This window comes from Episyrphus balteatus, chromosome 2 (assembly GCF_945859705.1).
Source record: "Episyrphus balteatus chromosome 2, idEpiBalt1.1, whole genome shotgun sequence".
Classification (NCBI taxonomy): Eukaryota; Metazoa; Arthropoda; class Insecta; order Diptera; family Syrphidae; genus Episyrphus; species Episyrphus balteatus.
The window spans coordinates 93885852-93911026 of NC_079135.1; the positions used below are offsets into that span (position 1 = coordinate 93885852).

Here is a 25175-nt window from a genome sequence, read left to right on the forward strand (position 1 = left end):
TATGTTGTTGAACAATGTGTAGCCATTTTTATTGAAACGATATAAAAATTATTCAAATACTGGTGCTTAGCTTAAGTAAACCTCTGTCCATTTCAAAGTGTGAATGATTGAATTTTTTTTTTTTAGTTTTTTTTATTTAACTTAACTAAATACAAATTATATATTTTTTTCTCATGTTAAACACGTACAATGGAAAATCAAATAAAAACAAATTTTTTTTCTTCGCTCCTGATCAAGCGGGAGAAATTATTAATATGTGAGTTTTCCGGGACAGGAATTCGTTGGTGAAGAAATATATGTAGAAATTGAGCAAAGACAGCTAAGCTGCTCGCTCATTTTGATGGTGTTGATGGTTGTGATGTATGAGCAAACAATTTAACTGCAGCAGGTAGCTGGGGTAGGGTCCAAGCCAGATCGCTTTGTGATTGCCAAACGTGTGAATTCCTCAGCAGTTGTTGGATGAATTCCAACAGTGTTCAAGAGAATGTTCATTGTTAATCCAGATCTATGATAAAAAAGAGTATTTATAAGAATTGTCTGGCATAAAAATCAAATTGCAAACTTACTTCACTGCAGCAGCAAATCCTTGCATAACTTCACCAGCAACTGGTCCAATATAATGAAGACCCAAAACTTTTTGGTCTCCTGAACGTTCAGCTACAGCTTTAAGATAGCAATACCTTACGCTCTTTTGAGGTATAAAGAACTCAGTCGGTTTGTAATATCCATGGTACACTTCCACATTGTCTTCACCAAGCTTGGCAATGGCATTTTCTTCACTCAGACCAACGGAACTGTATTCCAAAGGTGAGAACACAGTGGTAGCTACATTATCATAGTCCATCAATTGAGTAGCACCATTGAAAATACGACGTGATAATAAACGACCAGCGTGAATAGCCACAGGGGTCAATTCGGGCCTGCCGTGAATAATGTCACCAACAGCATAAATGTTAGGTACGTTGGTTTCCTCTTTTTCGTTGACTGGAATCTTATCACCTTTGGTTACTACACCAACATTGTCCAATTTCAAGTCATCAACAAGACCTTTACGTCCAATTGCCCACAAAACGGTATCGTAGACATCGCTACCTTCTTCGTTGGTTTCAGTATTGATGTACTTGACAAGAAGACGTCCATCTTCGGTCTTTTCGACCGATTTTGGAACAGTCGATCGGAGGAAGGGGATATTCCTTTCGACCATAGCATCGGCAACAATATTGGCCATTTGTTGATCGAATCCACGAAGGATAATTGAACGCACCATAACGGTGGCATCATAGCCGAGTCCCTTAAGGAAACCAGCGCATTCAAGACCAATATCTATGAACAAAAATCAATATTCTCATTAAAATGATTCAATCTAATGTAATAGAAACAAAAAAACTTACATCCAGCTCCAACAACCAAAGTTTTGCCAGGTTCTTTGTTCAAACTGAAAATATCATCACTAGTAATACCGTATTCAACAGCTCCGGGGATGTTTGGGTAACGTGGACGACCACCAACAGCAATGACAATATTCTTAGCTGTAAGTTCTTTCTCAGTTCCATTCTTCATGCGAGCAATGACGGTGTTGGCGTTTTTAAATGAACCCTGGGCATTGATGTACTCTACTTTCCTAAAATTTAATAAAACAATTTAGTTTTAATATAAATAATGAAGTGTTTGTGGTTTATTGAGATTGATAAAAAATTTTAGGTAATGGGGTTTGACGAAAACCGGGTAGGCACTGATTAGGATAAACCTGGCCGACACCAAGATCCCAGGTTCTCTACCAGAACATCCCAAAAATACGAGTTCGACATTGGACATCTTGAGAGACCATCACACAAATTTTGTATGTTAACTTAAAAAAACTAAGTATAAACCAAGAATCAAATATTTGCTCAAATGGAAATTCTGAAAAAGAAACTAACAAACTTCTAATAAACTTCAAAGCCGCATAATGGTAGCATACATAAAAGCCAATATTTTGTTATAGTAACATTGGGAGCCCAAATAAATGGATATTTATATAAATTAACGGAACCCCTCAAGTATTCCAAAGATACCCAAGGTTTTGCCAACGAGAACCGTTACAATGTGATTAATTAAATCTTATTTTTGAACAGATAATGCAGAAGGGACGCTAACTGACAAGCAGTCTGAACTGAATACGTGAGCGTCGTTAAAACTAAAGAAAAAACAGCCTTAGCTATCAATACTTTATCCTCTTACGTCTGTCTACATGTCTGAAGCGAACTATCCAATCATGTGACAGAAACAAGCAAGAGGTAGGATTCTTATTTTTTCTTTTTTTTGAAAAGAGATCTTTGTCTCAGCAAATGGAGAGAGGATAAGGTAGTTTCTATTCTGAAACTTGCTAGGAGGGGTGCCACGAATCCACAAATAGTGGATAGTTCGCACTGAAAACTTTGGATTACACACACTCATATAAATAGACATCTTTGCGCTAGGTCATGCCGTATGAACAATGTTCATACAGTTCCTATTTTCAACACTTTGCTTGGCGACGAAGAGTCCAATCAACGTTAAACAAAAGAAATAAAATTTCAATAGTTTTCTTATGACCCGTATGCATTGCGATTTGGATACGAATATCTTCTAAACGGTTAAAGCAATCAATTTCATTCCAAGGAATTTTTTGTAGAACGTTTAAGCCCCTACAAGAATATATCTTGCTAATTTGAAAATAATGAAGTTTAAGGGAATTAGAAATTTTTTAAAAATATAAAATGTTTTTATATTTTTTTTTAACTTTGACCTCGAATATCTTTAGAATGGTTAGATTAATAAAAAAAGCTAATAGGACCTTTTTTGTGGAGCAATCAATTTTCAACAAGAATATGTGTTGCGCGTTTGATCATTATAATTTTTCAATTTGTTACAAAATTAAGAACAAAAAACGAATTTTTAAAGATTTTCTCGATTTTTGGACCTCAAATATCTATTCAACGGTTAGATAAACGAAAAAAGTGTATAAGGCCTTTTTTGTAGAGCGTTCAATTTCCTACAAGAATATGAAAAGAAATTTGCTAAAAAGTCAATTAATAAAAAAATTATTTTTTTTAGTAGAAGCTTGATGTAAAAATGGAAAATTGCAAAGCGGAGGACCTTCCCATTAATATAAAGAGCTCATATTTGGTGTGTATATTCTAGAGGAGTCTAGCAATCGATTTTTCGGAGTACCAATTAAAAAAAAAGAATTTCGATTTTTTTGACCCACCCTAAGGTGCATACCACGGCGACTTTTTGGAGCGGTTTTATGCTGATTAAAAGACAAAAAAGACCACATTTAGTGAAGAAAAAAGTTCTCTTTCACCAGGATAACGAACCAGCGCACAAGTCCGCAGTTGCAATGGCAAAATTACACTAATTAAGATATGAATTGCTCCCTCACCCTGCGTATTCTCTTGGTAAAGCTTCATGCGTTTACTTCTTATTTCCAAATATGAAAAAATGCCTTGGTGGAAAGAAATTTGGAGAAAATAATGACGTCATCTAAGATACATGTGAATATTTTGAGAACTTCGAGAAAATGCAATTTTAGGAAGGAATACAATACAAATACTGCAAACATGCTAGTTGTAATGCATAGAGCTGAAAGGAGACTATGTTGAGAAATTAAAAGTTTTTTTCCGAAATGAACGTTCTTTCTCTTAATTTTCAGGGACTTACTGGCAGAATTTACAACTACTGGACACTGTTAAGACGTTAACGAATTATCAATTTTTTTCTCAATGCATGAAAATAATTTCAGTTGGATGACGACTATTTTTTAATTGACAAATCCCAGGCACCATGAGAAGCGGGTTGTAGATTCAAATTTGTAATATAATTTTGCCGTTAACAACAATAAATTAGTTTGGGTGTGGTAGGACGAGAGTGGTACCATTCAACGTAACTTTTGAAAATTTTGATTACTATGTGAAGAGCTGTGCCAATCTGAGTATGAAGCATTGGCAGAGACAATGAATAATTCCACATTTAAGACTTCTAACCTTCCAAAATCAAGTTGGGTTACCCAAAAACTCTCAGCATGAGAAAGCACATAATCTTTTGTTTTTGTTGCTTTTACTCTCTATTTATTGGTATAGTTTTTAAATAAGTATATTTAAGATAGGTAGTTACTAACATTAACATGTAGTTGTAACTTTTTTTTATATATTAAAAAACTAATAATGATTTGCATTGATGTGGTTCACGTTGAAAAAGGCTTGACCTCGGAAGTTTAACATCACCAAGAAGCATAGTCCAAAGATCAAAGGTCAAACAAAAAATACTTAGATTTAGGAGCAAAATACATTTTTGTTTTATTTTAATAAAAAATCATATTTCAATATTTTCGTTAATTTTGAACTAAAATAAACTCTAAGTTGGGAACGAAGGATGATTTTTAAGAAGTAGAATTTTCTAAAAGCTAGGAGGAAAAGAAATAAATAAATGTCACATACTTGTCTCTCAGGTCAACCCTGGTCACCCAGTTAACTGACTTGATGTGGTTTTGGACAGATTCCACAAGTTTGGACCAGTCTGGCTTAACTTGTTTGGCATTTTCAATTTGCCAACCATAAGCTTCAGCTTCCTGCAATACCAAAGAAAATTATTAGCATTCAATTTGTAGAGGGAATATTCAATATGATTACTTACATGAATACCCTCACCCAAGATAGCTGCTTGATGCATCAACTTTTTGGGAATGCACCCAACATTAACACAAGTACCACCGATACCCCATTTAGTGCCCCATGTTGGTGTTGGAGCCACATAATCCAGTACAGCTACTTTAGCACCGTTTGCTACAGCGTCTTTAGCACAGGCTAAACCACCAGATCCACCACCAATGACAACCAAGTCATAATCGTATTCGTCTGAAAAATTAAGAAAGAAAACGTTTTTTAAATAATTTATCTTATTTGAATTTTTCTTAAGACAACGCCCAAATGATAAGAATAATTTTCAAATATTTCATCAATATTTCCAAACTCACGCAATTCTTCATCAGCCATATCTCATAAAACAGATTCCTCATTGCCCCAGCAAATAACTTTGTCGTTTAATTTGTTATGAACATGTGATATTAACACTCCCATCGTATATATAATTTAATTATCAATGAAATCTTCAAATAACTAATTATTTTATTTGTTTAATAAGGAAAATGTCTGTTAATTTTCTCAATCACACTATGATGGTGATAAATTTACTAACTGAATTGGAAGGTAAAAGGGAAAACATTTTTATAATATTATGTAGGTACATATAATTGCATTCCGTCAGACACACATTGTACCACCACAAATTGCCTTGGTAACCATCGAGCAGTCATGAACATGGATAGAATAAAGGATGAATATAAATAAAAATGTTCGTCATCGCATAGTAATTGAATTTTGTTTACAACAGGTGTGTTTCAACATTTTTTATTATACTTTATGGGTAATCTTTTATCATATAAGGAACTTTGACTTTAGGTTATTAGAGATGGGGAACTAAAGAAATGTATTTACTTGGTTGCAAGAAGAAAATAGCAAAAATATTTGCACCAAGTTGAACTTCCTTTTCAAAGTTTTGTACTTTTTTTTTAAATTAAATATGCATATGAATAGTAATATCAAAGTTAATTTGTTGAAGCTTTTTTTTAACAATTTACCTAATTTTCCTTAATAATTATTAATATGGAATATAATTTAATTGCCAATTTTGGCCAGAATTAATAAGCCATATATTCATAAGACCTTTAAGAGCAGAGGAAGATTATGGAAAATGCAACTGGGAACTAGATACAAACATTTATAGGGAACCTCTTTAACATGGTATTTGAATCAATTGTAGAACACTCAAGTCATCACCAGTACCAAATTTTTCAAAAATCCGTTCCAATCAATGCAGATGATACTGACATTATCAGAAAAGGCGAATCGTAGTTTCAATAGTTCGTTTGATGGTTTTGAAATGGGGACGGCGAAAATGAGTTTAAGTAGTATGAACGAAACGAAAACAAAGTATGATGTCATTAAGAAAAGAGCCGCAGCCCCCAACCACAGCGGCTCGGAAAAAACGATCACGATAGGACTGGCAGAATTTTAAAGTAGTCAGCGTCTTTCTATATTAAAAGTGGATCCCATTTTAACGTCAGTAAATGACAGATACAAAACGCAGAATCGCTCTTCCCATCCAACCAAGGAAGACCTGTACAAGATTATTAATTACACTGGTCGGCAACGAAAATAGAGCTTAAACCAAAATTTCATTCGCACGTCACTTTTTCGAAATATTTGAATATTAACAGGTCAAAATGCGTTTTTTGGTACTTTTGGCGTTAATTTTTCTATCAAAGCTACTTATGCAATTTCCAAAAGTCATATTTTAACGTGTTAAAAAGTTTTTTTTTTTTTTTCAAAATTATCTTTTTCCAAACGATATTTGATATTGAAATGTAAGATATTTGAAAATCTTGGTGGTTAAGGTAACTTATGGTTTTTTGAAGCAGATTTGAAGTAAATTTCAGTTTTCAACTCGTGATTTGGATAGAAAAAAGCAAAATATTACAGAAAAATATATATTTTAGATCAAACGTCAAAAAACATTTATTCAAAATTAGTTTTTGGGACTGTTGCATGTGATCTTTAAGCCGCGTTAGTGAAAATTTCTGGTGCTTAGATTTAAAAAGCCCCTGACATAAAAAAAAAAACAAAAAAAATTTGAAAGGGATTCATTTCTCTTGGTTTTCGAGGGAAGTAAATTGCGCAACGTGGGGAAGTCATAACCTTGCATTTTATTTTAATTTTTTAAGAAATTAATAAAATCGTTAAAATCCGTTGCGTTTTTGAATGCACTTTTGAAAACAGTGGTTTTTCAGTAATATGAAATAATTTACTAGAAAGAACACGGAGTAAATTTTTTTATTCAGTTATGTGCCGAAACGGAGAATCCTACAAGCAGATTGCTAGTGTGAACAGATAAATAGAAGTAATGATCCCATAGACATCGTGATTGTGCCTGGAGCGAAAAAAAAAAAAAAAATAGAATGTGCCGAAAATGCATCAACAATTAAAAAAAAAAAAAAGAAGACATTCAGCTAGCTTCCACAATACATTTTAACTAGAAATAAAATTGAAATCAGTACAAATTCTGATTCGAAATATGGATCGTTTCTGTTTCCCTAACCGAGTTGGTTGTTAATGTTACACTTGAGTTTGAATGAAATTAAGAGGAAGAGTGAGCAGAAATTGAATTAATTTTCGTGAGTGTTTTGTTTTTTTTTCAAACCCACTCTTTTTTGGGATTAAACGTTTAGTTCTGTCATTTTAGCTAAGTCATTTCTATCATATTTATGTATATTTATTTAAGTCATTTTCTTGACAACATCAAGATTTCTTTACGATAACAACGTGAGACCTTCCAATAACTTTTGATAAGAGCCCTAGACTTGCAAAACAAGTAGTATAAAAAAGTCTTATCATTTAAATTTATTTATTTTAAATAAGAGATATAAGTACATATTAAGTATTCACAATACCATGTGTTTTTTATTTTTAACCAGAATAGAATAGAAAAATTTAACACAACAAAATAACAAGTTTGTTTTTATTTTGCATAAATTATAAAAACTGATAGTAAATGATTGGCAGGCATTTCGCTGCATTCATAAACATTTGAAGAGAGTTAAGGGGGTTGTTTGAGAACACGTTTTATTTATTTTTTTCATGAAATTCTTTCTAAACAAAGTTAAAATGATTATAGAAAGTTGTAGGACAAAAATAAATTTAGAATTCTTTTTTCCTTTATAAAAGACGATAACAAAATTGAAAAAAAAACTTCTTGGATGCATGAAATTGCGAAAAACAGTAATTTTGGGTCTGATTAATTTATACAATTTGTATGAGTCTAATAAAAGTTATTTATGTAGGTCTGATAAGAAATTTGAATTACATATATCAAAAATTCCAACTTTTTATCTAACAAAAAAAAAAAAATTTCCCCTGATAGAGAATAAGTAGTGAGAGTAATTACTACAGCTTCAACAATATGATGTCATCAAAAGTGAATGGTGAGTGAATACAAAAAAAAAAAAAATGAAAAAAAACCAGTATGACTAAGATATAATCAATGTTGATATTTTTTTTAACTAAATAACTTTTAGAACGAGTTATTTGTTATGTTATGTCATGCAGAAATAAAATAACAATACGAGTATTATTGTTAATTCAATGAGGGTTTTTGAACTGTACATAGTAATAAAAATATTGCATTTTTATTTCCTGGCAAAAAGTATATCTAATCAATTAGTAGATACATTTTTGTCAAACAATTATGTTGTACGTCATTAATGCGATATCATTGATATTCAACTTGTTGACGTAAAATATGACCTTGAAAGTTGAAAAGGGTTCTTTTTGGTGTCCTCTTTAATAGCTGACACGCACCAATAATTATGGAATTTGTATCTCTATTAAGGGAAAGATAATGTGTATTAAAGTTATAATGTGATAACAGCTTGGAACAAATGATAAGATAAATGTTTATATTCATACTAATACAGTAACATGCTCATGGCATGAAATAATAAGTTCAAACGTTTGTAAAAATTCGTAGAAAGTGAGACAAAGACAGGCACAAACGATTATTTTGCGTATTTTAATCTTAATTATTCTTTGAGATTATCAAACTTTTCAATATCGATGTTGATAACATTGATACTCAAACTATATGCGACATTCGTTAGAACCTATATTTATTAGATTGTGAATGAAACTCTATGTTGTGTGAAAATCAAAGCTGAATCCGTTCGACAATTATTGTTGTGAATATTAAATGACGATATTCGAATTAGAAACATGTTTTTTTTTTAATACCTACCATGTCTATCTATGACGAAATTTCAAAGGGAAGACTATTTCGATACCTTCCCTTAAAAATGTATTAAGCGACATTATTTTCGAAAATTACTTTTTGATGTGGAACTATAATATAAGTTAAGCGCCACGTTTGGTCCGGGTTTTGCTGCCCTATCATGTATGTAAATGAAACTAGATAAAATAAAATTATACAACCCATATGTGCCCATGATTATGAAAGTGGACTAAGTCACTTTTTGCATTGTTTGAAGAAAAACTTACATAATAATTTTCTTATAACGATTTAATTATATTTCTTTTATGAAATCACTAGAGGAGCAATAAAGAATTTTATTTACTGCAATTTAGCTTTCAAATAAACTTTACCCCTTAAATAATAATTATTTTTAGGCTAGATTTGATGCCATTTTTAGGAGTGACTTAGTCCACTTTCATAATTAAGGGCACATATATTTTATCACTAGAATAGTTTTGTTTCTTTCATTTCGATGTGAATGAAAGCTAAATACATTCGACTTCCTGTAAGTCGAACTAAATCGAATTTCATTCTAGCTAGAACTTTTTGAATTTTGATCATTTTCAATGAAAAATTTTGAAGAAAAAAATATAATTTTAATCCCTCTAACTCGAATTTCCTTTTAACTCGAAACAATTTTGGTGTCCCGTAAAAATTCGATTTGGAGGCAGTCAACTGTATTAGTTTTTTTTTCTGCAGATGTTAGCTTTTGAGATACGACGTAAAGCATTTCAGGTGTTCTTGCTAGGGGTTAAAAAAATATAAAACCCATACCCCGGTAAAACGAAGTAAGAAAAAAACATTTATTTATAGTAATATCAAAAATATTAATAGGTGTCAAACTTATACCGGTACCAGATTAACACCGGTTAAGTAAAATATTTTAATGAGGATTTCTGCTAGACTAATGAGATCCCCGATCTAATGTTCCATCTAAAGCATACAAGTTCAATTAAAACCAAACATACAGATAAAGTCTAAAAACATAAATTTGAGATACCTAGAGCGTAGAAAATTATTAACTTTTAACTATGATTTCTTCAAGACAATTAAAACGTTAACAATCGCTGAAAAGAATTCTCAGATTCAATGTGCATATAATTCTATAGAATTCAAATCAGCATATCTATAATGAAATTCAAACTTGCTTTGACTATCAGATGGCTGTTTCAACACGCAGTTTACCCATCCTGCAACTGTTAAAATTTATTTAGCATTGAAATAATACTTAAAGCTATTAAAATTCCAAATTTTCTTAAAAAATAAGTTGTTAAGTCATTAAATCTAACGTTTCTGGTGGTGTAAAAGGTGAGATTAATACCCAAATTTAAAATAATAACGAGTTGAGAATATACATACATAATTACATATATGAAATTTAGATAAAACTTTCTTTTATTCAATTGAACTTTGTGACTATCCTCAGTTGCATCGCCATTGTAAAACAGCATTTAAGCACACATGCGAACACCTGATCAGTCAGAGTTGCAACCAATGAAAATCACATACCTAGTTCTGGTAAAAAAAAATTTTTGTTATGTTTTTCGTAGTCGTTTGCATGAAAGACACTTCCGCTAATGGCGATTATTTTGCACAAAATCAGACATTTTCAGATAAAGAGTAATAGGATTATGAATAAAAAATCAGTAATGTGTCATATCATTATACTTTGTTAATGCTGCGTTTTGTTTTGCTTTGGATATGTCAAAATTGACCAGCACTTACTGCTGAAGCCAGCTACTGACAAACTGCAGGAACTTGGCTACGCACCTAATATGATATTATAAAAAGGGCAGGCACGAGGATATCAAAATCTTTTTTCGGAGATACCATAATGATTACTAGACGTTTTTTTTTTCGTAAACTGCAATATGCACTTGAAAAATAATAGGTACTTGGATTGCATATCGAGAGCAGATAAATTCATACAGATTTCAAACACGCTTTTTTATACTAGGCATGAAAGATGTGTTGTACCAGTCACTCTTTTTGCACATCAAATTCTAAACTGTAATCTTGTAGGTATAAACCATTCAAAGACCTTTCCAAAAATGCCAAGAATTTTTTGCTATTACTCACACCGAAATATTGCCGTTGGGTTTTTGAATAATAGGGTAAACATAATAACGGTCACGTTGATTCATGTACTAGTAATTTTCCTATTTTTAAAGACAAAAATATAATTCTATTATAGTTATATGCGTAATCTTACTTTGGTAAAGAATTCATTCGACTTCCATCGAGTTACATACATCAAAGAAAGTAATCCTTTTGCGAGATTGAGACTATTAGGTACCTCAACCAATTTGGTTTGCGAAACAAGAAGCAGCTGGCAAAGGGTAGAGCTGGCTGGAGAAACTTGTTGGTTGAGGCTCAAATTAACAATGGATTGTAGCGCCGCCTTAAGGGGTTGGTCACCATAAGTAGATAAGTACCTATGTACATCCATCCAGCCATCCGCCAGGTATAAAAAACTAAACAAAAATGGCCATTTTTACTACAAATCCTTCCACGTGAAAGTTTTTAATAAAATGTGTACCTAAATATGTTTAATTATTGTGGTTCTAACCACAAATACAAACATTAGCTACACTTTGTGCGAAAAAGATAAAACATTTTCAAAACCAAAATAGAAGCAATTAATAGGAAAATCTCAATGATTCAATTGAATTAGATAGCAAAGGTCTATCTATTATATGGTATATAAACAAAAATCTGATTCGATTGAATCTTCCAATTGTCTGATTAATTGCTTCAGTTTTGTTTTTGAAAATATTCTATCTTTTCAACACAAAGTGTAGCCACTATTTGTTGTTGGTAAACTGAATAAGTCTTAAAAATTTGAGGTTATTTTTGAACTTTTTTTCAATAAAAGTTTATGGTTTATACAAAAATCTAAACATTTTGTATTAAAAATATTTCGCATTAATTTGCCTTTTTTTCATTTTTCTCTTTATGAAAAAAAAAAAAGTTTATTGCGAGAAGCATAAATTTGTTTCCACATTCCGCTTCACCCATCTTGAATCAACAGTCATCAACCAAACCAACCCGATCCCCACCGCCAGCATCACCCACTCCAACATCCAATCAAGGTCAGAGAAATGAACAAAAACCGAAAAGCCAAACCGGCATGTTTCCAGTTGTCAAAAAAATCGTGACGTCAATTTTTCAATACATGGAACATGGGAACAAGGAAAATATAAATTCCGTTTAGAGGAGAGAAAATGTACATATTTTTCTGAGTAAAAATTTTATGATTCTTATACGAGGCATGTTTACCGGCTAGCTTGCCAATTGGTCGTACTAAACAGTATTCATACTCGTCATCAAAGCTAATTACGTAAGAAAAGTTTAATAGACTTAGGAAAACCGCACAAAAAGAAATAATAAAACAGTTGATCGCGTCCATCTTGAATGTTGTGAAATTCACAAAATCGTCGTGTTTCACTTCACAGTGTAGAGTCTATGTCTATGTCGTGACACTGCACTTTACTTTGTCTATCCGGAGAGTAACAATTTTTTAAGTTCGACGAGAATACTTACTATTCATAGCAAAACATCTTCGCGAATAGTTTCCAACATTATTTCGAATCAAGGTTAAAGTCGATCTTCGACTCCAAATAGTTAATATCGACATTTTTTTCGCCCAACGTTGGAAATTTTTAATAAGACCGGATCTTAATCACATTCACCAATTCACTGGCTACGAGCAAGCTACTAGAATAGCTAACTAATAAAAGCAGAAAGCACAGATAAGCTTGTGTCGTTGGTTGCTACTTTTTCACCCCAAACGAACGATAGTTCTAGACACTTCTTCGATTCTTTGAGTCAGTAAGAACATAGAATAGTTCGAATTCCACAAACGATATGAAATCGATTTTAATAACGGGTTGCAATCGAGGATTGGGTTTGGGATTGGTCAAGACGTTCCTCAATTTACCAAAACCACCGAAATATGTATTTGCAACATGCCGTAATATTGAACAAGCAGTGGTAAGTGTGTTTTTTTTTTCGTTTCGCTTATTTTTTTCTATTTCTTTTTTTTTTTTCTCGTGTCTGTCGTCGTTCGATTCAAGAGATGACAGAATGCGGATGGGAGAAAAAAAAAAATGACTTGTTTTTTTTTCTTCTTTTCTTTCAAAATTTCTTTTTCAAGTTTTTTGTGTGTGATAAAAAATTAAGGAAGGATTTTTCACTTACTGTTTCCAATTGGTGCCATGATTGGGTTTTTTAATAAATTATTTAAAAAAAATGCAAAAATACACAAAAATTAATCCGTAGAGAGAGAACAAGAACAAATCGAACTTCAGTAGTTGACTGGAAGCAAGTGAATGAAATGTAAAGGCAATTTATCCGCTCTTAATATATTCCAATTTCGTTTCGAGTTTGTTTTGTAGTATTCATGAGGGGAGGGAAATTTTCGATTTTCTTTTACTGGAATGTGTTCATTTTGATGGTGTTAATGGAAATGAAAAGGGAAATAAAGTTTGTTTTCTGTTGTTTACTCTATTGCTGACAAAACATTAGAGTATAGAATAGATATCTAGACAGAATAGTTAGATCTAGATTCTAGAAGGGTTTATAGTTTTTGAAAACAGTCAAGTCATTATATGACTATTTCGTCATAATGAAACTTATCATTTCATCTTATCTTTTGTGTGCATTTTGTGATAGAGATGACGACATCGTTTTAAATTTAAATTAAAAATAGACTTTAATTATTATATTATTATTCAAAGATAATAACTTTTCTAGAGCTTTCATGTTAAAATGATAAATGAAATTAATAAACAACAATGTAAAGTCGTATTAAATAGATAGATGTTACATACTAACTGTTTTCCGGAATGTTATTATGCATGAATACATAATTTTAATTGATTTGATTTTAATTTAAGTGAATATTTAGGAAAGATTAATATTAAGAACTTTTCAACAAAAAATATTAAGATTTTAACTAACGTACCTATAGAAGAAACTGAACAATTTTCACAATGTTTAGATTTATCATTATCTATATCTTTTCTAGTCTTTTTATTCAAATTAATATTAGATAAAAGAACCAGAAAAGAACTAGAATTTTACATTCTTTATCAGTTTTTTTTTCAGATTTTTTATATTTTGCGTACTTTTATTTTCCTCTTTGTTTTTGTTTATGTTTTGTTTTATTTTCTTTTTTTTTAACAGATTTCCAAAATTCGTCTGTTTTTAGTTTTTTTTATATTTCTAACATCAGAAACTTTTGGACTGGGTGAACCGATTTTAATGATTATTTTGTATTTGAAAGCTAGTGCTGTGGCCCCAGTCTAGTTCCGATATCCTTGGGAAAACCATAAGCTTTGATCCATAGAAGTCGTTTTTTATTAATAAAAATGATTTCCAAAGAAGGTGAGCTTTATTACACAAAGCAATCGCTCCGGCGACAAATTTTTTTTATTTTTGTACTTTTGCTAAAGGCCATATTATTCATTCTGGATTTATTTGGATTCAAATTAATTTTAAATCCAATCCATTAAAGCCCAATTTATTCACATTCCATTAAATTTGAAGTCTCCATTAAAAATTTTAAAATTTGTATGCGATTCAACAAACTTTTTATTTTTAATGGCGACTTTAAAAATATAACGGAAAGTGAATAAATTGAGGCTAAAGGGCCCGACCCATAGAATCCGTTGCGTCCGTTGCGTCATTATTATTCACTAAAAAAAATTATGTGATTATTCAATAAATTTGGTATAATTTGCATTTATCTCTATTTTCCCTTCACAAAATACTAGACAAAACAACTGAACACTGTGAAAATGAATTTTACATCTGGATTTATAAAGTTAAACAAACCTCCAGAGAGCAGTTTAAATTTGTTTGGTAAATCCACGAGATTGGATTTAAGATTGGATTTAAGTAGAGAACATTATAGATTTGGATTTATTTTTGACATTTCCTTAAATCCATATGTATTTTTAAACTAGTGAATAATATGATCGTAAAAGTCAGATTTAATGGATTGGATATTAAATTAACTTTAATTCAAACTAAATTCAGAGTGAATAATATGGCCGTTACAAGTTTTTCGAATGAAAAACTTACAAAAATTATACGGAAAGCTTACGTATTTTCGTTTAGTAAAAAATTTGTGTTTTTTCACAAAACAATTCCGGAGAAAAAAAATTTAACTCTTGTACTTTTGCAAAACGTGGCCAATTTAGTAAAGCCTTTGGTTATGAAAAAACGTTTTTTATATTTTTGGGTCTATCCTGGTAATTTTTCCCTTTTTTCCAACATGGGAACATCCGATGTCGGGTGTTATTTTTTTTCCCTTGGATCATGATCGCACAATAAGGGTTCATTATGACTCACGAGTCGAACAATTTTAAATAAATTCATATCGTGGTTTTTCGATTTGAAAACTACTACGGCCAGGCCGTAGCTAAATCGCTCAATAACTGTGATTCGCCAGTTTTTGCTATCGATTGGCCACCAAATACAGATTTTACTGTCTCTTCGAAAAAATAACACCCTTTTACTAAGATTTTTGTATGAAGACTGTTTATTCTTGATTTCTATTCCAAATTCAATGTTTTTATTAAATTTCATTAGGATGGCCCATCAATTTTGTTTTCATTAAAAAAAGCACCCTTTTAACCATGATATTCTTACACCCCTATTAAGATTGTTAACTATCAATTGATAGTTGATAAATACCTACTGAAATTTGGTGTTTTAAAATCTAATTTGGGGGAAAACATTTTTTTAATGAAATTTTTCAATTACATTTCAAATAATAACGGTCTTTATTTTCAATTTTTTTTTTTTTGCAAATTAGGTAATAAGATATCGAAATTTATTTCTTATCAACTATCAATTGATAGTTGACAATCGTAATAGGGGTGTTAGAGTCTTGTTTCCAATCTCAAAAGTAACATAGTTGCTGATTTTCAATAGGGTACCAATATTACTACATAGTTTTTCCAATATACATAGGTACATAGTTACCCACATTTTATTTACACCTAAAAAAACACCCTTTCACATATAAAAATTTACAGGTACCTTTTATATGATTTTATCGGACTTATCGTAGATTTTGCTTATTTGAAAAAAAAAAAACACCCTCTTTCACTTTAAATATTTTTTATAGACTGCTTAGATTCTTGGTTTCTGTTATAAATGGAACATTTTTACCAATTTTCCATTGGGTAATCATTTTTGTCCAAGTTTTTGTGGTACTAATTCCGAATTTCTCTTTTGATCCTTTGTTCTTATCCCAAAAGAAAACTTTTTGCCAAGTTTCATGAGGGTAACAGTTTTTTATAATTGTACTATTTTACATGTACTACCTATATAAATTAATAATACCATGTGTTATTTTAATAATTTTTAAAATATAATTTCAGGATCTTAAAGAACTTGGCACTCAAAACGATAACCTTCATATTCTCGAGATTGGTAAAGTCATTTATATACTTTTTTGTATCCATCAAAGTCTAAATAAAGTTCTTCTTTCCTTCTTAAAAAAAAAAAAAATAGATTTGAAACACTTCGATGCCTATGCTAAACTAGTAACCGATGTTAGCAACGTCGTCAAAGATGATGGACTTAATGTACTCTTTAACAATGCTGGGATAGCCTCAAAGTCCACACGTCTCAATTTCGTACAAGCTGATTCAATGATTGACAACTTAACCACAAACACTGTTGTTCCTGTTATGATGGCAAAGGTAAAATCAAAAAGACCCTCATTCGACCATTCGTACCGTAGACTTGTCAATAATTCCGAATAAATGCAATCCCAGAATACGAAATCTGCCTTATCACGAACTCTCATCGTATCGGAATTTTTTACGAAAAATTTCGACTAAATTGTCATTGCGAATGAATGTTGTAATTGTTTTTTTTTTTTTTTTTTTAATTCGTAGCAAATTTTCGAAACGAATAGACTTTGCATGAAATTTTCCTTTTCGATTAATTGCCTGACAGCTTTTTTCGGTACCCGTAACAAGTCTACGACACGTAAGGAAACTATTCGATAGAAAATAACTCATCTGCTTTTTTTTAAAGGCCTTTGCACCTCTTATCAACAAAGCTGCTAAAGCCAACGATTCCCTACCGATGGGTTTGAGTAGAGCTGCCATTATTAATATGAGTTCCATTCTTGGCTCAATTCAAAAGAATGACTCTGGAGGCATGTACGCATACAGAACTTCAAAAGTAAGTAGATTTTATATTAAATTTTCAACTCCAGACTAACTTTTATCAACTTCTAGGCTGGTCTTAATGCTGCTACCAAATCAATGAGCCTCGATTTAAAGGACGGCAAAGTACTCTGTGTGAGCATCCATCCAGGTTGGGTGCGTACCGACATGGGTGGTGCCAAAGCCCCACTCGATGTTGAGTCAAGCACCAAGACCATGGTAGAGACTTTGATGTCTATGAATGAGGCCCACAATGGTGGCTTTTTCGAGCACAATGGCAAACCTTTGCCATGGTAAAAAGGAGAGTAATCACTTCTATACCCGTCCTGCATTTTGTGGATGTCGCTTTGTTTTCATAAAAATATAATTAATTTGTTTTTTTATTTAAAATAAATATAACAGTAGTTGAATGCATGCATTTCCTTTTTCACAATTTTTTTTTGTTTTTGTTTTAAATAAAAAAAAAAAAAAAACAGAGTCGAGAGATCATCCAAAGAAAATCTCCAGCCCTGAGAGATGAAGAGATTTTATGAGAAGACGACGAAACATCAAATTGGTCTTTCCACAAAAAAATTACACAAGAGAACTCAAGATTCGTCCAGCTGTTGATGATGTTGTTGTCGTTGAGAAGAAGACAATCAAATATGTTGTACGGGATTTACTCTGTCGTTGGGTTGGTTTGTGATGCGTGGCATTGCGGGCACAAGGACACAGTTCGTCGCTGTTTGTTGTTGTTGTTGGGGACTACTGCTGTTGCTGGCCGACGAGGTGGTGGTTGTTTGGTTATGTTGGTGTTCATCAACCGACGACGGTAGAGGGCGTGCGTTATTCGGTTGAAGAGTCAAGATTATGTGTCGTAAAGCTACCGCCCAGGTAGAACATTCATTGGAATGACTTAAGACCAGCGATGTGTAAGTCTCCATTGCTTCCGCTAAGCTATTAGTTTCCACAGCTAAAAAATAAAGAGAACTCAAGGTTAAAAAAAAGTCAACTAAAGGGGATAGTACGATAACTTAGGCGGTGAAAATTTGTAACGGATTCTAGTAGAGAAATAAAATACAAGTATTTTTTTTACAATTCGAGGAGAGGATCTAAAAAATTACAAAAAAAAAAAAATATTTGAAAATGACGACCACACCTACAGTGATGAATGGTACCCTTTTCAAAAGCCAGAATTTTACACTTTTATTAAGTTTCTAAGCCCTGATTTTTCAATCGTCAGTTAGACTATCAGAGGAATAAATGTCAAAATGTCCTATGTCCTAGGAATAAGCTCTAACTGAGGTTTATCTGACTATTGAAAAATTGGCCCTAAATCAAGGTATTTCATCAACAATTTTTTTTAAATAATCGATTTCAAAGTCAAAATTTGGGAAAAAAATTTAAAAAAATTACATCGAATACAGTTTTTGTAAGGACTGCAGATTTCAAACGAATTTTTAACTTTGAAAAATTTTTTGGATTCACTTCTTAGTTTTCTTTCTATTTCTTTAATTTTATTTTTTTCTTATTGTTTTGACGTATGTTTTTTGGTGGTGTGCAGTTATAAAAGTGCTAAAAACATGAAAAATTTAATGAAAATTTTAAGACAATGTTATTATTTTGAGTTTGCTTCACAAAATAACTTATTTTGAAATTTAACATTTGAAGAAAAGTTGCAACTGTGTGAAGTTGCACTTGAAGTGTTGGATTTGAAATTCATGTAAGGAACTTGTCCCACAAAATAATTTTGCTTTCTTTCAAAATGACATTGAGCCCTAAGAGATTTCCCGAGTTCAACGCAGGCCACCTGAACTTAAGATCTTAATTTTCAGAGGCTCTGATTGGTCAGATGTCATAAAAAGTTAGGTAGCATTTAGTTAGGTTTTTTGACATTTAGTTACGATTTTCAGGTGGAAATTTTTATCTGAAAATTCAGATGGGTGTGTTTGTGTTGGTGAAGTTGGTAAAAGTACCAAATGTGCTACAAACCAAAATTGAACTTTGTGATTTTAATACAAGTTATAAATAGATTTGTTTATATTTCTTTTGTGTTTGGAAATTTTTGTTCGGGTGTTATTGTTCTTTGTTGATATGATATTACAATGCATTATGTAATTAATATAGTTTTGTGTTCTTCCTCCGCATGTTTATGTGCAGAAGTGGAATAATGAAAATAAATGAGGAAATAAAAAAATTTAACGAAGTGTTGGACCAAAGCAAAATTAAACATACATAAGTGGATAGCAAAAAGAGATTTTATGAATCCAACAAAATAATTTATAAAAATACTGAAGTGATCTCACTGAAGATATTAATAAATAACTCTTTTTTTTACAATCTCTTGAACTATTTGTATTATCATAGAAAAATAAATGTTCTTTTTTAAAGACAGTCACTCCAAAAAATAAAAAAGCAGATTCTTCGTTAATGTCATCTGATATTCAGATGATTTTTTGCGTTCAACGTTAAAAAAAATCTGAACTTAAGTTGAACCCGGCCAATGAAAAAAAGATTAGGGTTTATTATGGATTTTTTTTTTAAGTAGGTATCTGCGTTTCGAAATATGAATTTTTGAAATGTGAGTGAATTCTGATTTGAATTCTGTTTTGAAATCAAGAAGAGAATTTATATTCTGAGAAGCGTTCTGCCTGTCATATTCGTGCGAATAAAACACTTTCAGAAGGCTTCTGAATGATTCTGGACGCTTCCGGAGAGCCAATCGAAAACGACATTAAATAATTTAAAAAAATTTATTTGATTATTCACTAATACAGATATAATATTTCAGAATTGAGTGGAAGCGATTCAAACTGTTTTATTGGATTTCAGAATGAGTAAATCCTTGAGTGAATCCAATCGAAAACGACATTAGTATCGATCTACTTTTGTATATTTTCAAAACAAAACTAGTGCTCCTTCTTTGTCAGTTTTAAAAGTTAAGAAATTACTTTCTGCATTATTAAAGATTTCTTTATTCAAATAACTTTTGCATTAATAATTCAAAACTCGTTATTTTTGAGTTATGACATTAATCAAGTAAAATGAGCGATGTGTTTTTTAAAAAAAAATATTTAATTTTGATTAAGACTTTTTTTTTTTAAATACAATGTTATCAATTCACTGATCATTGAAAATCATTGAAATGATAAAGTTTTATTTTGAGAAAAGTCTTAGCCAAATTGAAGTATCTTTTTTAGTGGAAATATTCTATGACGTACCTTCATGTTGTTACCCCTTTTCGCCACTTGACAGCACGGAAATAAAAATTGTTCAATGATGGATTTCAATGATAGCTATATCTGGCTCCTAAAGCCGAAAAAAAACTACCAAGTTTGGTAGGATTCTACCAAAACGGCAACCGTTCGGGAGATACACCCTCTCCCATAATAAAAATAATGCTTGTATCATTGAATAATTATATATAGAAGTGACACCGGAAAAAACATCCGCTTTGTTTGAGGGGTGGAGCCACAATCGTTACAGGAGTGGCGCCACAATCGTTTTAGGATTGTGTATGAAATTGATGTAGAATATTCCGAGGAATTCGAATATTGTATTCACAATTCCGAAAAAAAAATTTTCACCCTTATAAAAAGATTTTTTTGTGACCACTTTTTTGAAAAATTGTAATTTTTTTATTTTTGCCCTGCCAAATTCGCACCCTTGTGCCGACAGAGGGATATTTTGTTTTTCTGTTTATATTAACGACAAGAAGATTTTCTTCAACTATAAAGAGTTTATTTAATTTTGATAACATCTAGGCCAAAGTTGTAGTTCACATTATTTAAATGTTGTCCACATGCACTGTGTCATATAGGTATGGTATTTGAAATCAAATTTTCAAAAACCGGAAATTAAATTTTTTTGACATTTTAGTTTTGAATGTTGATTAGTGATTTCTACGAAATTGCATACCAATATTATTTTCGAATTTTTTAAAAATTTATTTATACGGTTCCAACGATTTTGAAATTTTTTTTTCTACAAACCTATCTTAGTAGAAGAAATCAAATTGAATAAATACCTACTTGTTTTGGGGCTATCACGAATTTTGCTTTGTTCCTTTAACTTGTTGGGCTAGTATATAAAAACAACTCAGGTTAAAAGCTATACTCGTTATGAAACTCAACTATTAAATTTAGCCGAGCGTTAGCCTTGTACCTGAGTATTAAATTGTTTATTGGTAGGGTGAAATATGTATAATTCAGTTAAATATTTAAGTGAGCATTAAATTTGATTATTGGCAAGGCCCGTAGAAAATAAAATTTACTAATGATAAGTTTTGGTGAATAAAACTTCTTATTCAGAATTCTTTGGTGCAAACGATAACTTCCATCTTCGTCAAATGTATTTATCATGAAGTAAAGTTATCAGGTGTAGGTTAGCCTAATAGTAAGTAAATGTATAAGCGTGGTCGAATGATCGGTATTCGGCCGAATCATTATTCGCAGTATCTCTAGTTGGTACCGTTAAAAAATTTCAATTTCCCGTCCTTGAAATCAAAAATAAACAAAAAGTTTGAGCCAAATCGACTTATTGGTTTGAGTTCTTACCAGATTTACAATATTACGTTGAGTTTTTCTTAACGCTTTTCTTTTTTTCTTTAAGGGCCATTTGCTAAAACGAACCTTAATTAATTTATGTTGAACATAGACTTTTATGCTCTACTTTTTCTTCGGCGTAAACTGTCACATAATGATTTATGTTGTAATTAAATGCTTAAGTTTCGATTCAGCAAAAAAGGCAGCTAATTGGTACGCATTTCATAATATTGCCAAAAAAATATAATATAAAAAAATAGCAATCTCTGTGGGGATACGAACTGAGAGAGCAAAAGTAAAGAGCAATCACCTTGTCACCTACGCTAATAGGACTATTCAAAAAAGGATAACTTTCATGCCTTATAAGCTATAACGTGCCTAGGATATACAACAATAATATTTAATTTTGTTCAAAATCTCGTCGTTAATAAAATATTTCTTGTTTTTAGTTTCGAGTTAAGCCTGAACTACATCAAAACACAAAGTCAAAAAAGTACGGTAAAGTAAACAAAGCTCAAAATATAAAAATCACATGTATATTTACCTGACATCTATTGGAAAAAAATTAACTAAAAAAGCTCTTTTGTTTTTGAAGTTTTGAAATTTCAAATAAAAAAAATTGAAAAAATTAACAAATTACAGTCAACTCCATCTAAGTCGAATTGTCACAGGACACGAAAATTGGTTCGAGTTAGAGGGAAATTCGACTATAGGTCGTTTCAAATCAAAAGTCCTGACTCAGAGTTTATTTTCTCGCTTCCAATAAAATTGAGAACAAATAAACAAAAAACTCAATTTTATTGGCTCATTGCGACAAATCAACTCAAAAATAACAACAAATCATGCTTGTTTGAATGAAAGAAATGCTAGAGAAAAAAAATTAGCAAACGAAAAATCTGAATTTGTTTATTAATGATTTCTATGGTGACGACTCCAAAATAATTGAAAAATAAAAATAAGATATTTACTGCCCAATTATATAAATGAAAAGATGTGAATAGAATTTTAAGTTATGAATTCCTATCATATAAACTGGACATTTCTGGTCCATCTTCACCTAGTCCTATAACAATACCTTCGGCAAAGTTATCCCAACTGCCTTCAAATGATAAATAAATTAAATAATTGTATGTTTTTTTTGTATTGTCCGCGGATATGGAGTGATGCAAGCCCGGGAGACTTGCCTCTGTTTTCTGAGGCTAACCCAGTGAATCTCACAGACGGATCAATTAATTAAAATAGGGATATCAAGAACTTTTCTTCATTATTTTATCGTTATTTTAGAAAAAGTTCAGCTGCCTCATAAATGCTTCCTTCCAGTAAGCGAATGAGTTTTTTTTATATTTGCTCAATTTTCCATGGGACTTTTGATTTGAAACGACCTATAAGAGGAATCTATTTAATCTTTTTGCTGCAGGCGGTTTCATTAAAAACATTAAAAAAATTTGAGTTAAAGGAAAATTTGACCTAAAGGAAGTACGACTTATAGGGAATCGACTGTATTTGAAATTTCAATTGTTTGTCAAAAGAGCTTTTTTTTCCCAAAATGACAGAACTATGTGATCGAAGAGCTACCTTACGGAAAGGATATAAAATATTGTTTGAGTGTATTTGTTTTTAAAACTTTGTGAAAATTGAAAGCTTGTTCTTGTTCAAGCTTTTTGAATAGAATACTTTTTTAAAATGAAAGAGAGATATACAAACAAGCTACTAGGGGGAAGAAGAAAAAACCTCGTGTTTACTTTTTTGTACTTTTTCGACTTTGTGTTTTGATGTAGTTCAGGCTTTACTGTGGATACATTTATATCTAATGTCAACTAACTTTTCAATATTTTTGTTTGATATTTGTGTAATTTTGTATGTATGAGTAAAATTTCCTTATTTTCTTTTTTCATTTATAGGATGTCGATGTGTCGATACGATTTATTTTTATTTGATATTTGTTTCCTTATGTTTGTGTTAGTGAAATTTCCTTTTTTAAAAACAAATTTTTGGAAACATACTTTTCTAGGACAAGCCCCATTCTCTCTGGGGATTTTTTAGTACATCTGATTGCCGAAAAAAATAAAATCGAGTGGCGCTAGAAACTATCGGTGTCACTTCTATATATAATTATTCAATGCTTGTATTTGACTAATCTACATAATTCCGTTACTATATTTCACCGCCTTAGTTATCGTGTAGTGTACTCATACCCAACTAAATCTAGAGAAGCAAAAATACTTACCTTTAGCAATTTTATAAATTTTCGCCTGAATTGGCTGCGACAAATTGCCCGATTGCCATAATTCTTCCATTACCCCAATACGCCTTTGGATTTCATCCAAACGCACATTTGGTGTTTCCTGAACTTTAATCAACTGCAAACGAAGTATCCCCAAAGCAAATTGTTGGGCATCGTCAGGCAGCGGTTCGACAAAAGTTTGCTGCTGCGTTGGCGGTTGTAAAGGGGACGTTTGAGCTGATGTTTGAGCCGCCGTTGGAGGTTGTGATAATGGTGGAGCATTTATATTTGGCATTGGATGAACAACAGCAACTGGATGTTGATTCGGAGTCACTCCCAATGGTGGCATTGTCATGGGCAACAGTGGCGGTGCATTTGCCTGATTTGGCTGAACTATTGCCGTCGGTTTGGAAGTTGTTGGACCACCTTGCAATGGAAATGCAATTCGTTTGTTTAGATTTAACTTGGTTTTGCCAGGAGCATTACTGAGCGGATTGTATTGGAGATTTGGTGGATCATTCCAACCTGGGGTATGTGTACCTGCTATAGAATTCGAAAGTGGGAGGGAATTTATTTCGAGTTGAATTCGAGATTTATTTGTTTAGATTTTATATACCTGAGGAAGTTGTTGGTGGTGGTGCTTTATCAGACATTTTTTAAATTTAGACACAAATTGGAATTTATAACAATAAATTAAATGCTTTTTTTTTCGTTCTTTTTTTTTGTGTAGAAGAAATGAAAATTTTTGTTTCACAAAAATAAATCAATTGCGTTTGACGTTTTTGGTAAACGTCACACAGCGTTCAGGGGAGAAATTTTGACAGTTTTTTTTTTGGAATATATATGTAACTGAAGGTATAGATGGGTATGGAAAAAGGAGTCTAGTTTATCATAATTCACAATAGATTTACATTTATTTTTTTTTGTTAAAATATATTTAAAGGTAAAAATGTCCACATTAAAGCCTAGTACGCAGCTGAAGCGAAACCTTAGAGGATATAATATATGGAGTGCTTGTGCTGTTAGTTTCGTGAAGCTTTTATAGAGGCCTCTAGTTTCTTTAAGTTTTTCGATGAGTGCATACCTTAGTTTTATTTTCATTTGATGGCTGTCATCAACAAGCGTGTTTATTTACAGCTGCGGAACCGGACTCTCATTGAAAAACGAAGGTTACGACCCCTATCCATGCATATGGCGTTACAATGTAGGTATTAGGTATAGGAACAAGCACTCCATATATTATATCCTCTAAAAGCGAAACGATATTTTCCACACAACGAAATCTTGAACGAAATTTAAATATTTTTGTTTTTGATTTAAACCTTATTTTCCGATGTTGTTTCTTGAATTTTTTTA

General features: G+C 31.5%; 3 protein-coding genes across 4 annotated transcripts; 1 reads left to right on the forward strand and 2 right to left on the reverse strand.

Annotated features, from left to right (window-relative positions):
* On the reverse strand, window positions 1–13224 carry LOC129911224 (thioredoxin reductase 1, mitochondrial). 2 transcript variants are annotated; one of them, XM_055988949.1, is made up of 6 exons: window positions 13081–13224; window positions 4654–4874; window positions 4458–4588; window positions 1392–1621; window positions 567–1323; window positions 1–505 (listed from the first exon to the last, which is right to left on the reverse strand). In XM_055988949.1, the coding sequence occupies exons 1-6, from the start codon at window positions 13097–13099 to the stop codon at window positions 376–378; spliced, it is 1488 nt and encodes a 495-aa protein (XP_055844924.1). In that variant the 5' UTR covers window positions 13100–13224; the 3' UTR covers window positions 1–375. The 2 variants fall into 2 exon arrangements, with proteins under 2 accessions (XP_055844924.1, XP_055844923.1); XM_055988948.1 differs by lacking the exon at window positions 13081–13224 and adding an exon at window positions 12424–12558.
* Window positions 12742–17482, forward strand: LOC129911233 (C-factor). Its single transcript, XM_055988961.1, has 5 exons — window positions 12742–12873; window positions 16275–16326; window positions 16408–16598; window positions 16939–17088; window positions 17145–17482. The coding sequence occupies exons 1-5, from the start codon at window positions 12748–12750 to the stop codon at window positions 17367–17369; spliced, it is 744 nt and encodes a 247-aa protein (XP_055844936.1). The 5' UTR covers window positions 12742–12747; the 3' UTR covers window positions 17370–17482.
* LOC129911232 (steroid receptor RNA activator 1) lies at window positions 17435–24605 on the reverse strand. The gene is made up of 3 exons (XM_055988960.1): window positions 24436–24605; window positions 23823–24362; window positions 17435–18024 (listed from the first exon to the last, which is right to left on the reverse strand). The coding sequence occupies exons 1-3, from the start codon at window positions 24470–24472 to the stop codon at window positions 17711–17713; spliced, it is 891 nt and encodes a 296-aa protein (XP_055844935.1). The 5' UTR covers window positions 24473–24605; the 3' UTR covers window positions 17435–17710.
* Between the last annotated feature and the right edge of the window lie 570 nt (window positions 24606–25175).

Excerpts from the sequence above, each read along its gene's own strand:
- LOC129911224 (XM_055988948.1), bottom strand. The coding sequence starts at position 12,517 with ATGTCGATATTAACTATTTGGAGTCGAAGATCGACTTTAACCTTGATT. Across the intron at positions 1,622-4,457 it reads AGGGTTGACCTGAGAGACAA|GAAAGTAGAGTACATCAATG; the intron begins GTATGTGACATT and ends ATTAAATTTTAG. Across the intron at positions 506-566 it reads GGATTTGCTGCTGCAGTGAA|ATCTGGATTAACAATGAACA; the intron begins GTAAGTTTGCAA and ends TTTTTATCATAG.
- LOC129911233 (XM_055988961.1), top strand. The coding sequence starts at position 12,748 with ATGAAATCGATTTTAATAACGGGTTGCAATCGAGGATTGGGTTTGGGA. Across the intron at positions 16,599-16,938 it reads TTCCTGTTATGATGGCAAAG|GCCTTTGCACCTCTTATCAA; the intron begins GTAAAATCAAAA and ends TTTTTTTTAAAG. Across the intron at positions 17,089-17,144 it reads ACGCATACAGAACTTCAAAA|GCTGGTCTTAATGCTGCTAC; the intron begins GTAAGTAGATTT and ends ATCAACTTCTAG.
- LOC129911232 (XM_055988960.1), bottom strand. The coding sequence starts at position 24,472 with ATGTCTGATAAAGCACCACCACCAACAACTTCCTCAG. Across the intron at positions 24,363-24,435 it reads ACCACCAACAACTTCCTCAG|CAGGTACACATACCCCAGGT; the intron begins GTATATAAAATC and ends CGAATTCTATAG. Across the intron at positions 18,025-23,822 it reads AATTTATAAAATTGCTAAAG|CTGTGGAAACTAATAGCTTA; the intron begins GTAAGTATTTTT and ends TTTATTTTTTAG.